Source organism: Alosa alosa, chromosome 4 (assembly GCF_017589495.1).
Source record: "Alosa alosa isolate M-15738 ecotype Scorff River chromosome 4, AALO_Geno_1.1, whole genome shotgun sequence".
NCBI lineage: Eukaryota > Metazoa > Chordata > Actinopteri > Clupeiformes > Clupeidae > Alosa > Alosa alosa.
Window position 1 is genome coordinate 21200342 of NC_063192.1, and position 15981 is coordinate 21216322.

Below are 15981 nucleotides of genomic sequence, written 5' to 3' on the forward strand. Positions count from 1 at the left end.
AGGGAACCTTATTGTATTGGGTGGGTATTACTACTAATACGCAGTAGCCTATTTGTGGCCTACCAACAGCTTGTCGCTGTGTGTGCTTCGATTGCCTTATAGACCTCACAGTTAATGTAGGTTTTAGTCAACAATCCAGAAGGTAGTGGAAACCGGTCATTACAACAGAGCCCGAGTAGCCTAGTAGAAGTTCCCCATTATAGGTATTCATAGCTGGCGGTTGACACCACATGTGACCCTGCTACAAAGAGTAGAAGTCCGCTATAAACCATCCTGACCACCTAAAGGCTTTAATTAGCTGCCTACGGTTATCATCACATTACCAATATGAACTGTAATGTTACAGACAGCTGTAGGCCTAGTCCATGCCAAGGTAACACGAAGTTGCCACCACAGCACAGCGAGCGGTGAGAAAATGTCGGGAATTACTAAATGTGAGCACGAAATACATATTTCGAGAGCTCAATTTAGGCCTACAACGGGGTCACATTTTATTAATTCGAGGGCTCAATTAAAGGAAAACGTGCTCACGTTTTATTAATTCGAGGGCTCAATTAAAGGAAAACGTGGTCACAAATTATCACGACCAGAAAAAATATCACTTAAAGTGAGCTCTCCCGGGCTCCGTACTATACAAATGTTTCAAAATGAGTAATTTCGGCTTTGTCTGAACTGGCCATTGTAGGCTACGTAAAAAATAAACAAGTAGGCCTATCCCCTATCCAATGATATCGGCAAATGTTTGTTTTCCAAAGTAAGAATTTCACTTCACCATGCACCTTCGACAATGAATAGCTCATTACACCTATGTTACTGTTGAACATAGGCCTAACTGGTATCATTACAAACATTATTCTGTGTCCTAAAAACTGGCATTTTATGGCATTGTGTCATGTAAGGTCGTTGGAAAATCTAGAGAAATGTGTGAGGTGGTCAGCGGGGGACAATTGAGACACACATTGGATTGTGTTATTACTTGAACATTCCACACTATCCACAGCTGTGGTATCGGGGGCAGGAGGATTACTGTTAGCGCAGGCTTTATATAAAATTCTTCAACTTTAGGCCTGCTTCGAATGCAGGCTTGCCCAAAATAAAGGCCTGTGGTTTGCGCAGCCTACGTAGGTTAAATAACAGACCCGCCACAATGTGCGGTATGATGTTTTATGAGCAAGATGTTTTTGGTGCCCTACTCGCACTGCATGTTCTTAAATAACAATGATCATCAGTAGCCTAATATTCGACCATTATTTTGTGTAAATAGGCTATGCATTGGGTTAGACACCAGGGGCCATATTCACAAAGCCTTTTATCTTACCACTAGGAGTAGGCTACTCCTAAATAGCAATAAAATATTTTAGCTAGGAGTTTCTCTTATTAAGTTATTCACAAAGCCTTTCAGACCTACTCTTAGTAAGGGAAAATGACAACTCCTGAACAGATTCTGGAGCTGAGCGCTCTAGAATCTTTGACTAAGAGTGAGTGAGTCTTCGTTGCTATGGATGACGTTATTACTCATGCACGAGCTTGACTGAAGTGACCACCTTGATTGGCTGATGATTGTAACGCGGGAATGATTCCAAACACCTCCCTTACGATGAGTGACAGGTGACAGGTCTGATAATGCGTGCGCTACACAAGGACAGAAGATGATGAATAACTGAATAAAAAGGCCTAGCCTAAATGAATCAAGAGTAAGGCAAAACAAATAGCCTAGTAGCCTAATGAAACATATGTATTGATGTAGTATCTTTGTAACATTATTAAATTAATCTGTTACTATGCCTATGCCTACGTTTGCAAAAGAGAACATTTTAATTTGATTCACAATAATGTTACATTTAATTTACATGTTGACAATGAGTAGCCTAGTTTTGGTTGTTGTTGGTGGCGTTATTGCATGTTAGTTATGCCTACAATGCAAAATTGCTTCCTCACGATTGGAAGCTCCTGTAGCCGCATAGGATTTCAAAACAGGCTAAAATGCCACAAAACCGGTTTGTGAATAGGTCTGTGAGTTAGAGTTCTCGACTTCTTTTAAGCTGTCACAGCTGGTGGGAAGGTGTGATTTGTTGGGGGCAGGGCGGATTCTTTTAAATGTTCTCAAAGTAGCCTTATGGCTGAAAGCTGGTGGGAAGGTGACCAGGGGTGAATAACAAAAATTGTTGGGGGTGATAGCAGGGCAATGTTCCCACGACAGCACTCCGAGTCCATTAACCCTAACCCCCACAGGCTTGACAAATTTCAGTCTAAATGTTTTGCAAAATCTGTAAATCTCGCAAATACAATAGCCTAAAGTTTCTTTCCTAATTTCTATCTTAGCTTATCCATGTTTTTGTTTAAAGTTTCTTTCAGCTTATCCATGTTTTTTTTTAAACGTGTAAATCGCATAGAATATGTAGGCCTATATCAACCGTAGGCCTACACACTTGATCGCCATCACATAGATGAAACCACGCTACGGTTCTTACAGTAACTGACTCACGTTCACGTTGATCTCTATAACTGTTAATTTTTAGTAGCCTATATTCGAACCTATCCATAACCCTTTTTTGCTATTTGACTCATCATTTCACATACAAAAATATAAATAATGTCAGACAGCGAATTAGTAATTATTTAAAAATATATATATGCAGCACCCTCAGCACCCCCCCCCCGTCAAGCAATATAACCATAAACACGCGGCACTCATTGTTTCAAAAGGAGTAATTTCGGCTTTGTCGGAACTGAAGAGTTGTGGACGGTACGGCAGGGCATGCCCAATGAAAATAAATTAATGTAACGCAACGCAACACAACACAGACCCCGCTTCTCTCGCGTCAGTCACTGAAATGAACGAAACACAGAACCCGCTTCTCTCGCGGCAGTCACTGACAGAAGCCTAGAATAAATGCAATAAATGCATCGTAAAACACTGAAAGTTAATATTTTGTCACTAGCAACATACATCTGTCCTTTGTCAAATGTGTTACGTTCCAAGTAGCCTAGTGCATATCTGCTTCATAAAGTTGAACAAATACATTTGCTTATTTCACAGAAAAATATAAATAGCCAGTTTAGGGTCTACAGTGCAGAGTTGGTAAGTTATGGTAGGCCAACTTGGAGTGAACATACAAACAGGGGAAATTCTTTCTCTAGTAGCTAGTAGCCTGATGGTAGGCAGGTGCATTCGTAGACATACGGCCGAACATGCAAGCGCCAATGAATCGTGCTCTCACGACAATCACGCCGTTAAACTTAAATAGGTTAACATCACTCTAAGTTCGCCTTCAAGCAAGGAAAAAAGATGATTTTAAGACATCTGTTTCATTGGAAGGGCAAGGGGTAGCAACAGGGCAACACAAAGACAGGCCCGATGGCAGGGCTAATGTTATGAGAGTTTTAAAATATGGGATATTCTACGGGAAAACATTAAAATGGCAAGACAGCGGGCGAAAGGGGGTGACAAACACGGAAAAGTTGGCATGGATAGTTTCGGTCCCTGTGCACAGGGATTATTTGTCATATTATTAACCACATATGATTATTTGTGAAATTGTGCAAACAGGTGCAACACATTTGAAAAGGAAGGACTGGCAGCATGCAAGCTCCCAGGAAAGATTGATTTAAGAACGTTATCACAGTGTGTCTTCGTGGCGCAAAGCAGTGTAGGGCGGAAGACAGCGACAATTGGCAGGGGAGGGTCATGTCTTTTTTGACAATTCTGTCGGAGGGTCATTGAACAATTTCTAGCAGGCAAGGGAGGGTCATGCAACTTTTGACTGAAGCACTCAATATTCCTCCGGTGGCCCCTTCAATAAATAACGAACAGTCCCTAGATTGCTGCTGGGCTATAGGCTATGTCTTGGTTCATGTCTGTTAACAACTCATTGCCGTCAAACGCGTATCTCGCAGTTGCATCCATTACAAACAAACATGCAATGTGAACGCCTGGGATTGGGGAGAGCACTAAATGATCTACTGAATAAGCACAAAGTCAAACCTTTAAATGAAAAACACTCTTTAATAATCAAAAAAATAACCCGCTAATGAAGTAAACTTATGACCATCAAAAATCGTTTATCGCCTGTAACTTCGTGATAACAGGACGTAACAGAAAGGCATTTGGCTGAGCAACGGAGGTTAATATGCTCTATATTTTGTCCAAATGATGTCTGTCTATCATCGTTGCACTCGGAGAAAACCAGAATGTTTAATTTGTCCTGTTTCTTCTATGGCTGCAAACGGGATTCACTCGCAGTTAACCAAATATTTCTTTATTAGGGCAGGGCAGGCATATTTCTGGCTATTAAATTATTTCTAAACCAGTCTGCTAAAGTCTGTAGTTAAGTCTGTGTAGGGGTTTCCAGGCTCCATTTCTTTTTATGAGACACCCTGCTCACTTGAGACATCTGCCGGTTGTTTGGGTTGTTGCAGCGTCGTTGCAGCGTCACTGGAAAAATACAAATTAAAGTCGCGTGATACCGCGTGATCCCGCGCGCGTACCGCGGGGGAAGCTGGCCAAGTGGAAGCACTGCCCACTGTATAGGGCCTTGTGCAATATTTGTGTGCAACCTGCTTGTATGTGTGTGTATTTTGTATATGATTAGTCTATTGTGGTTGCATTATTGGGTAACACTTTCTATGAAGGTTGTATTTATAACGCCCTATGAATGCATTCATAATGTTTTATAAGGTGTCTATAAAGCACTGTAATGCTCATTATTACCATCTATATGTATTCACAAGTCATCACAACCAATTTCATGATGCATTATGACAGCTAATTATGAATGATTATAATTTTAATCTGAATAATGCATTATAAATATGTCAAGATCTGCCTACTCACTTGTAAGTTTTATGATGCATTGCTTTACATACATACATGCATTGCTTTACATACATGACACCTTATAATGACACCTTATAAAACATTATGAATGCATTCATAGGGCGTTATAAATACAACCTTCATAGAAAGTGTTACCATAACCCTCCTACAGTAGGTGGCATAGTCGACTATTGACATACTAACATCTACCTCCGCCCTACTACACTAACATGGTACGATGCATCGTTCAACTAACCAACATCTAAGTTACAACTGTTTCCCAAAACCGTCTTACTTACATAGTACTTTGTAAGTTGTAAGTAACTGGACTAAGGTGGTTAATGACCTTTAGTAGCATGTGAACGAGCATACCTGCAAATAACAGAGACTTAATGATGGACTGCCTTTAATATGTGAATCAGCTCTGTTTTGTCTTTATTCAAGGTCATCAAGTTAATTCATTGGTTCATATAGACTGACCTTAATGTAAATTAATGACTGCTTTGAATTAATGTTTAATATGTATCGTTTAAATGTGCTGGTGAAACAGTTGTGTAGGCCTATTCTATTGTTATTTACCCCCTATTCACCCATTTACACGGTCAGCTCTGTGGCACAGTGCTTTATGGCCGGCTGATGATAGCCGCTGGTGTGGAGCAAATGTCCATAACGGTCACCTATCTGGTGGTCTGGGTTGAGATTTTGACAACAATATTCACAGCGTTGTTTACCTAAGTCTTATCTATTGTGCTTTATTGGCCAGGTTTGCGTAAACTAACAAGGAATCCCCCAACTCCATCAAAGGCTACATAATCTTAACTGACTGATCAAAAAGTGCGCACCTTATTATTATCAGCAGATTTGTGACTTTGACTTGCGTGCACGTGGCTGCAAATTGATGTAAGGAGTCCTAATGTTTCTAGACTGATCAAACTCCTGATCATGTGAACTGTTGATTACCATGATGGTATGACCTCATAGTGGGCCCATTGTCACATATTGCTGCTACAACAACTTTTGATTATATCTCTAACCTTTGCCTGTTTCACAGGAGAAGCTAACTAGGAAGCAGGAAATGTAATTAATGTGCATTGTCATGTCTTGATTAATTCACACTCACTACAACAATGGTCTCAAGTCTCATCAAAGTACTCAGCTGACCTCCAACCATGTGATCCCAAATCAGCTGACCTTCAATCATGTGATCCATATCAATGTAACCAACCACAAACTAGGTAGCCTATTTAAGTGAAGTTTACAGAGATTCTAGGAGCCATTCTGTAGTCAGAATCTCCCACACCACTCTGGTGTGTAGCCATCATCCTCTGAGCTGGTATGTTCATTCTTCTCTCTCTCTGATTGTTTCATATGGTTTCCTACATGTTCCTTTAACCTGTTTTCGTAAACTTGGACATTATTCATTTAGATGTACTTCTAAAATGTATTGGATGAGTAACTTATACCTGACAAATAAATTGTTAAGCTTTGACCCGCATAGTTTTCTAGCATTTCTTTAGATATCCCTCAAAGTTTAAGATGTGCCAGGAGGAACGGCTAGGATTAGTCTCTGGGGCCGTGGGGGCTAATCAGTGAAAGTGTCTGTAGCTTCGTCTGTAGCTTCCTCTGTAGCTTCCTCTGTAGCTTCGGTAAGATGTTCTGTCCAGATGAGTATAGTGGTCCAGGTCAGCACTATAGCCTCTGACCAACTTTCACACTAGGATCATTACTCAGTAAATGGTACCTCCCGAATTAATCGGCCGAGGAGGGCCTTGCACACTATTCTTGGGGATGTTGAGTCTAATTAAATAGCTAGAAGGTATTCTTGTAACAGTATTGTGGGTAGGCCTACATCGGCCTACTATGGATAGTAATATTACTTTGACTGAAACTTCTCCATATCTAGCGGGGTCAGAATCATTAGGTTAACAGGGGTTCTATAATCAATTGTTATTTCCAACAGTGCGCGGAAGCTTCACGATTTCCTTCGACCACTCCCAGTTCCCTCATTGGTCCTGACGAGTGACGTCTACAGGTTTTACTTATAACTTGCATTTCTGCCTTAGGCATTTTAAAATTACATTACATTACATTAGCAGACACTTCTTGACCGAAGTGACTTACATATGTCAGCTATATTACAAGGGATTACATTGTCCCCGGAGCAACTTGGGGTTAAGTGCCTTGCTCAAGGGCACAACGGTGGAAGCCGGGAATTGAACCCACAACTTTCAGGCTACTGCACGCTAGCCCAGCTCCTTAACCACTACACTACCACCGCCCTATGGATATGTATATGTATATGGATGTATGGTGGTAAGAAGTGTAAATATCAATTAGAAACTTAAATCTATTTATAATTAATAATTTGCACACCAATAACTGGCGTCAGTGACATCTTTGACATGAAGATCCCCGGAACTATGCTTCTACTATCATTCTACCACAGGTCGAGAGGTGTAGTTGTAACTACACAACTTTACGATAGTGGTCGCGAACGTTCATTGCTACTATGGTTTCGGGAAACACTAACGTAGCTTAACGATGCATTGGACTATGTAAGTTCCACCACCATAGTTCAAACTATCGTTTTGGGAAACAGCTGTGTCGTACTTACATAGTTTCAACCATGTTAGTTGCTTTTTGTTAGCAACGATGCTTTTGGGAAACACACCGCTGAGTACTGTTTTAAATATGTTGAGGATAGCTACTTAGCCAGCAAGCCCTAGAATATTGTTGAGACACTGTGCAACAGTAGCTATACATCCAATAATGCCAACCTGAGTGTCTTCAGTTTAGAGGGCATGTTCAGCGGTTCAGAGAATTGCTTCCCTCCACAACTCCCCAATGTATTTTTACTCAGGTCCAGCTCTTTCAAGTGGGAGTTTGCTGACAGCAAAGCAAAGGCCAAAATATCTCCAAACTTCTCACTGAGGCCACAGCCAACAAGCCTGCAGTATGATAGGAAAGTGTAACAGCAATGATGGTGAGGGAAAACAATTGGTACGCACATCAAAGTCCAATACACCAATGTATAGGTATAGGTGTCATCACCATTGTCTTACAAAGGGTTATATATCTTTTCCCCATTTACCAAATCAGCATTTTCACGGTGTACATTTATAAGGTTATGTATTTTCTTATGTATTTATTAGGTTATGTATTAGCTATGCGTATACATTTATTAACTAAAATGGACTGCTTGAATCAGTATTTCACATTTACATTAATATTTGTAAGACCTTGTGTTATTGCAGATTAATAAACAGAACATATTTTAAACAGTCAATATATTCTACCTCAGTGTCTCTAATTTGCAGTTTGGACTCTGTAGAGCAAACACAAGTTTTTCTTCTGACTTCTGTAAGTCATTCTGGCTCAGGTAGAGCTCTGTTAAGGGGGAGTTTGTAGACTGCAGAGCTGAGGCCACAATTTCACAGGACTTCTCTGTTAGTTGACAGTCAGAAAGTCTACAAGAGGGGTTAACAAGATGCAATACATTGAATGTCATGTTACAACTGCATAACATTAAATAATGAAGGTATTTTCTATCATTATAGTTAAGCATTTTAGCAGCTTTAGTTCAAGGACAACATACAATCCATAGAATAACAAGAATTATTGTAAAGTTAAAATATATAAACCAACATCAACCAAAGTGAACCTAAATTCTAGCATTTGCATTCTGAGCCAAGATCAGAATAATTATGTAGGACTGAGATATGGAGATCCTCTGCCTGTGTGTAGGTGAAAAATAGTAGCGCATAAGGATATGTGGATGCAATTCATTATGATTTCTATGTAATTAGATAAAATAAAATAATTCAAAAACCTAACAAGTCGAAGAAAATCTTTCTGGGATCATAGTAGAGATAAGTGTCTTGCAATGTTCACTAATGATTTTAGTGAGCACCACATGAATGACAGACATGGCCTGAGCTAGCGGGATAGTTAGCATGGAGCTCTCTCCAGTTTTCTGCTGAACCATTTTAGCCCCTGCATTAGGACAGCTTCTGTCACTTAGGGGAGCATCATCTTCCTATCTGGGTCTGATCACCCATGAAGGCCTGGGTTCAATTCCCACCTCACGTTATATCCCTAGCACCAGGGGCGGAGTGGGACACTAAATATTGCCAGGAGATAGTTGATGGGAGTGTGACCCAACTTGGCCAGGGCAAAATCCAGGGGCTACTTAAAGGTTGTATCAGCGATTTCAGGCCCAAAAAAGGCCCAAACATAAATGATCACATTCATCTAATCTTTTCTATCATCTAATCTGCTAGCTGCCTGCCCCATAAGCAGGTCGTCAAAATACTGTGTCTCTGTAGGCAGCCTAGGCTCCGAGATCTGTACACAAAAACAATTGCTCCCAACAAGTGTTGCCAACCACTCAAAGGCAAAATAAAGTGTTCCAAACAATAACCGATGAGATGCGCGTTTAGGAGAGTTTCAATTGCACGGGAGGGAGTAGCGAGCTAGCTCTCTGTTTTGTTTCAATATCAACAGAAGTGACGTTACCCCGCCATCGATGATACAACCTTTAACCCTAAGAGCCCTACTCTATTTTCAGGGCATTCTCACTACCTTTAGTTATATGTATTTATCCTGGTCATTGTGAGTGCCATTCACACATGCTATATATTGTCTATGCTACACAGATCTGCCACCATTTCATGTATTACTACTTGCATTGAATTGATTTTAAAATAACTAGATGTAATTTAAAGCGGTACAAAATATGACCACCACTCAGTCCTGTACATCCGTTCAAAAATAAATCACACTTCAATTTGTCTCCATATTTTACTCCATCCCCCACTCTTGAAACTTTTTGTGTATGCTTGTTTGGCATGCCTGAGTGTGTGTGTGTGCGGCTGCACAGAAAGTACCCTACTGGTGCTGAAAAGGTGAATAGATTGTAGAATAGCCAAAGAAGATGTAGAATTGTTATAAAACCTTTAAAATCTCTAAACAATCACAAGTAGGGCAGATCATCACAGTTCATCCATTGCAACTGGATTGATGAAAGGTCACTTACACCTGTAGGCTACATTGTATTTGGGAAAACAAAAGGTATCAGCATAATGTTATTTATTTATTTATTTTTTATGTATTTATAAACAAAAACATCTCTGTCAGTTCCATGCCGTTTTCAACAGCTATCAAAACAAAGGTCATTTTTGGATGGATGGATTTTTTTGTGAATGTTTCTTCTTCTACATAAGATTTTAGTCATCTTTAGTTCATGTAATACTTTATTGTCAATGCACAAATTAAGTAACAGTAGTCTGAAACGTTATTGTTAATGCACAAATTAAGTAACAGTAGCCTAGTCTGAAACGAAGTGCTGTTTTACATCTAACCAGTGGTGCAAATAACTGACATGTCCAAATGGGCCTTGATGAAATGCGCCGCTAGACTGTTCATACACATTTTAACGGGCCAAAGTTGAAAACTTTTGTCGTTATTGTTAGTGCAAATATAGGCTGATTCATGTTCCCTTGCATTGTTTAACTGAGGTCCATGGCTAGTCTGGCTTTCATCAGACCAAGCTCAATCTTTTAAGAAATCAAAAAAATAAATAGCGGGCAGATCAGGCTGGGTTCACCCAGCCTAGTCCATAGGCACCCGATATTGTTTAATTTTCCGATTGAGATATATACAGCTCTGGCTATTCTAAATGCAAAAAAATGCATCAGGGAGTTATGACAAACGGTAACTAACAAACTAGATCCTAATAGAAAGTTGTTAGCTTCCCTAAGCTGGTAGGATTATAAGGTAGGCCTATTGACAACATAAATTGTCAATAGGCTATGCTAGCGGACACAAATAAAATCTCCTTTGGAAACCAATGGCTTACATGCTTACAGTATCAAGCGGACTTAAACTGTCATATCGTGGGCGAAAAGTTGTAATAACATTCACGCAGCTCCATGAGTCAAGGAAAGCGCAAATGAAGTAGCCACTTCTAAATGGGACCTACTACACAGTAGCTTAAGGTGTTTTGCTAAAACAGCCATAATGAAATGAAGGTGTCATTGTTTGATACTTCACACACACGTGCTTTTTAATTTCACAGACTACAACTACCAAGCTGTAATCAAAGCACATCGGGTTCCCTCTCTCACCCTGCACGCACTTAAAACAAAATAAACAGGCGCCTCAGTCTCACGCATGTATAGGCAAAACTGCATCAGACCGGTGTAACGTTGGTAAATCTTCCATTGCACAGAATGATTTTGTAGCACGTGCAATAAATGACAGTCGAAAAGATACAAACAGTGCTGCTATACATTTGTTTGGTATAACCGCATTTATAGTTTTCTACAAATGCAATAAAATCAAATGCCTCCATCACTCAACCAACGCTAACGGTAACATTACCTAGGTCCTTATTGATATTACAAGATTAACGCATACCTGCAGTAAAAACCAAGCATGTCCGATAAACATCCTCAGATTTATTTCGCTTCAAGAAGAAATGGGAATTACACTTCATGTGAACATCGTCCTATCCTTATTAGATGTTCGCTGCGGTAAATTACAGTCCTTGTATGAAGCGTCCATTGTTTTTTCCAACCCCTTTTAACTTCCAACAAAATTACGCCTCACTGCAACGATCGCCATCTAGTGGACAAACGACTACTTCTGTAATACTGAAAATGCAGCCATGATGATGATGATGAATATTTATTTTGGCTTTCTTTTTAATCCTACTGATTTTCATTTTTTACCGGGGCAAAATCACAAATGAGTGATTATGAGCCAGGTTTATGTGGGCCCTTGAGACCAACATACCATAAAAGATTCACAGAGAACTGTCTGCCCCTACCCTCCTTTCGGGGTCCAGTCCAGCTGGGGCTGCAGATGAAAACGAAAAATGACGGTTCCATGCTATGGGGTACATGCTCACCAAGTTTTGTGTACCCCGGTCTTTCAGTGTCCCGGAATCCTTGTTGGTGTATCGCCACTAAATGTACACATAAATTATTTTTATTGTAAGGCCCCCCATGAACGAAAGTACACAAAACTTGGCATGCATTCAGAGGGTGTCATAATGATCCTACACTTTTAATTTTGTGCAGTTTTGACCTTGTCAGCCAGAGATATTGAGATGAAAACACCTAATTTTATGCTTTTTTAATTTTTAACTAGGGTGGCGCTATACATGAAATAAGTGGTAATGGGATGGGTTGACATGCCCCCCTTAAGACCAACATACAAAAAAAAGGTGGACCTCCTAGGCCCTACACGGTTCTCGAGATATTCACAGAAAACTGTCTCCGGCCACCTACAGGCCAGTTGGTGTATAGTAACATAAATTAATTTATTGTGTGGCCCCCCCATGAACGGAATTCCACAAAACTTGGCGTGCATACAGAGGGGTGTCATAATGATCCTACACTTCAATTTCGTTGCAGTTTTGACTATGTTAGGGTCACAGATACCTTCAATTACACCACCTCATTTTTTACTTTTTTTTTGTGTTTAACTAGGTGGCTATACATGAAATGAGTGGTTATGGAATGCGTTGACATGGCCCCTTGAGATCAACATACAAAAAATAATGGTCCTCCTAAACCTTACGGTTCTCGAGATATTCACAGAAAACTGTGTCTGCCCTACCCTCCTTTAGGGGTGCAGTCCAGCGTGGGGGGCTACAGATCAAAACGAAAAACGATGGTTCCATGCTATCCATATGGGGTTACATGCCCACCAAGTTTTGTCTACCCCCGGTCTTTCAGTGTCCCGGGAATCATTGACGGAAATTTGGACATGAAAAAAAAAAAAAAAAAAAATCTGACTAAACCTATATGACCGCCCATGGCCATTTTCTTGGGCGGTCATAATAAGACAAAATGCGTATTATAAAATTCTTACATTTTGTTATGTATCTCACCATAGCAAGCTGCCAGCTGGACATGACTTACATGTGTGTGTAGGCTAGACTGTCCTGAATCTGGCAATATAAGAACCATAGTGGAGGGAGACACAGGCTGAGAAATATGTGGTGTGTGCCTTACAGAAATAAATGCCATTTTTTATTTAGTGATTAAAAATGAACTTTCTGCGTACATCTGTGACACAAACTGATCTGACCTGAGAGGTAGAGTAGCCTGCTGGTGTAGCCTGACTTCATCACTGCTTGGTTTAAAGGGTTTTCAGTATGAACGTATGCCCAAAAGGCATTCTCCTTCAGAGAAACTAGATTACATACATAACCAGAACAATCTTATGTGAGGAGGGCAAAGCATGGATTTTTAACAGCATGTGATTTTACCATTGAAATTCATGTCAAACTCACCGAGCCTTTTTGCATGATTTCACAGCTGGTATCAGTCTTCTACGACCTTCTGTAGAGGTTGGGTATGACTTCAAATCAAACTTATCCAACACTGTCTTAGACATAAGAAGCACATTAGCCAAGGCCGAGCAGTGGGCTAGTGTGAGCTGTTTTACTGAACCGCTGTCTTTCTTTAGAAAAGCCTGGATTTCATTTTGAACAGAAGAATCTTTCATTTCCAACAGGCAGTGGAACAGATTGATGCACCTCTCGGGGGAGATATTTGGCCTTTGCATCACCTTCAGGTTTTTAATTGTTTTGTCCACACTCTCTGGGTTGCTGTGTGTGGGTTTAAGGAGACCAAGCAAAAGTCTCTGATTTGACTCCAGAGAAATGCCATGAAGGAAGCGAACAAACAAGTCAAGGTGTCCATTCTTGCTTTCCAAAGCTTTGTTCACTGCACTCTTCAGCAGTTCATCTACTGAACATGACATGGCCTTTTTTCCGAGAAATTCCTTTATGACCTCCTCATTCTTATTCAGAAAGGAGGCAAACACATGAAGTGCAGCAAAAAACTCCTGAATGGTCAGATGTACAAAGCAGTAGATCTTCTCTTCAAACAATCTTGAAGAGTCTTCCTTAAAAATGCCAGTGATCATGCCAGAGTAAGAAGCATCATTCACATCAATGTTACACTCAGCCATGTCTTCTGGAATGAACAAGATACTGTTGTTCTTCAGATGTCTGTAAGCTAGTTCAGCTAGTTTCAAAATTGCATCCCTTTCAGAATCAAGAAGCCTTTTCTTATTTTCCTCATCTTTTCCATTATACTTTTTATTCTTGCTTTGCATCTGAATGATTAAAAAAAATATGTACATTTCTGTTACAGTTTGGGGCATTTCTTTCTTTGAGGCATTTTCATTCAGCATCTTCTGAAGTACAGTGGCCAAAATGTAACAGAAGACTGGAATGTGGCACATGATGTGAAGAGTCCTTGATGCTTCGATGTGTGAAAAAATGTCATTTGCATGCATTTCATTATTGATATGATTTAGGAAGTACTGCTTCTTCTGCGCATCAGTGAATCCACGAACTTCAGTGAATTGGTCAATTAAAGATGAGGGAATCTGACTGGCCGCTGCAGGTCGAGAAGTTATCCATACAAGAGCAGTGGAGAGGAGCGTGCCTCTAATAATGTTTGTTATCAAAACATCTACTGATGATGCCTTGGTAACAGAGGCCATGATCTTGTTGTTGAAATCTAAATTAAGTCTGCTCTCATCCAGACCATCAAAGATAATCACTACTTTCTTCTCATCATACACACTTGTATGACCATCTAACTGTTTAAGCTCAGAGTTGAACACACACAGGAGCTCGTGTAAACTACATTCAGTCTTTAGCAAATTCAGCTCCTGGAAAGATAACATAAACATAAGGTCTACGTCTTCATTGGCCTCTCCTTCAGCCCAGTCTAGGATGAACTTTTTGACTGAGACTGTTTTTCCAATTCCAGCAATACCCATCATTAAAACGGTTCTGATAGTAGTTTGCCGTTCAGGTAAGGGCTTGAATATGTCATTGCAACTGATGCTTCTTTCTTCTGTGGTTTGTGCTCTGGATGCTGTCTCTACCTGCAAAATCTCATGGTCATTATTCACTTCTTCAGTCTTTCCGTCTGTAATGTAGAGCTCCGTATGGATCTTTTTGACTAGGATTTCATTCCCGCTCTTCCCCATGCTTTTAGATATGCACTGAACCTTCTCCTTCATCTTGAGCTTGTGACTTGTGAGGATTGGCTGTAGATCAGGCTGGACTGCATGGAGAAAAAGAATCCGGACATTATATCAACCAGTTGCTGTTACAAAGGCTGGTAAAAAGGCAAAAAAAATGCAACAACTGACATTGATAGTGAACAAAAAATTACAGCTAAATTATTATCGGAAAGTTATCGTATTTTCCGGACTATAAGTCGCTCCTGAGTATAAGTCGCATCAGTCAAAAAATGCGTCATGAACAAGAAAAAAACATATATAAGTCGCACCGGACTATAAGTCACAGACTTATATATTTATTTAGAAATGTATTTAACAAAATCCAAAACCAAAAACAGAGACTATGTAACTGGATTATTGAGGCCAAAAAGATTCATGTTAATGAAGAAGAAGGAGTGAAGGCAGCCAAGAGGAGGGCAGGAAGGTAATTGCAAAGTAAAAGATTCACTGAAAGAAAATGCCATGTGGTACACCAAAATGTATCTAAAATGTGGAGAATACAATGCAATCAAGCATTTTGGGCAATGTGGAGTCACAAGCTGGCAGCAGATTAAATGCTCACTAGAGAGAAAAAGATGCAGTTTTAGACGTGACTGAAGCAAGCCAGTCGATAGGCCTAGGCCCGACAGTAATTGTAAAGCAATTCACAAAAGATTCACTGAACAAAAATGCTGATATGATACATGAAAATGTAGCTAAAAATGTGGAGAATGCAATGCAATCAAGCATTTTGGGCGATGTGGAGTAACAAGCTGGCAGCAGATTAAACTCTCAATGATAGAAAAAAAAGGTTTTAAAAGGACGGACCCGAAGCTGAGGCAAGCCAGGCAATAGGCCTATAGGCCCGGCGGTAATTGTAAAGCAATTTACAAAAGATTCACTGAACAAAAATGCTGATGTGGTACATGAAAATTTAGCTAAAAATATGGAGAATGCGATGCAATCAAGCATTTTGGACGATGTGGAGAGACAAGCCGGCAGCAGATTAAATGCTTGAGAAAGAAAAAGATGCGGTTTTAAAAGGACGTGCAGACCGAAGCTGCAGCAAGCAGGTGATATTTCTAAATTTATTTCACAAAATCTAAGACTAAGAACAGACAGACTATGTA

General features: G+C 40.0%; 1 protein-coding gene across 1 annotated transcript in view; it reads right to left on the minus strand.

The window, feature by feature from the left end:
• The window catches only part of LOC125293987 (NLR family CARD domain-containing protein 3-like), a 40840-nt gene that overhangs the window by 10650 nt on the left and 14209 nt on the right, over positions 1–15981 (minus strand). The window contains exons 4-6 of the mRNA XM_048242269.1: positions 13119–14913; positions 8113–8283; positions 7594–7764 (exon numbers count right to left, since the gene is read on the minus strand). Of these exons, the coding sequence (XP_048098226.1) occupies positions 7594–7764; positions 8113–8283; positions 13119–14913 (2137 nt within the window). The remainder of the gene's footprint in view (positions 1–7593; positions 7765–8112; positions 8284–13118; positions 14914–15981) is intronic.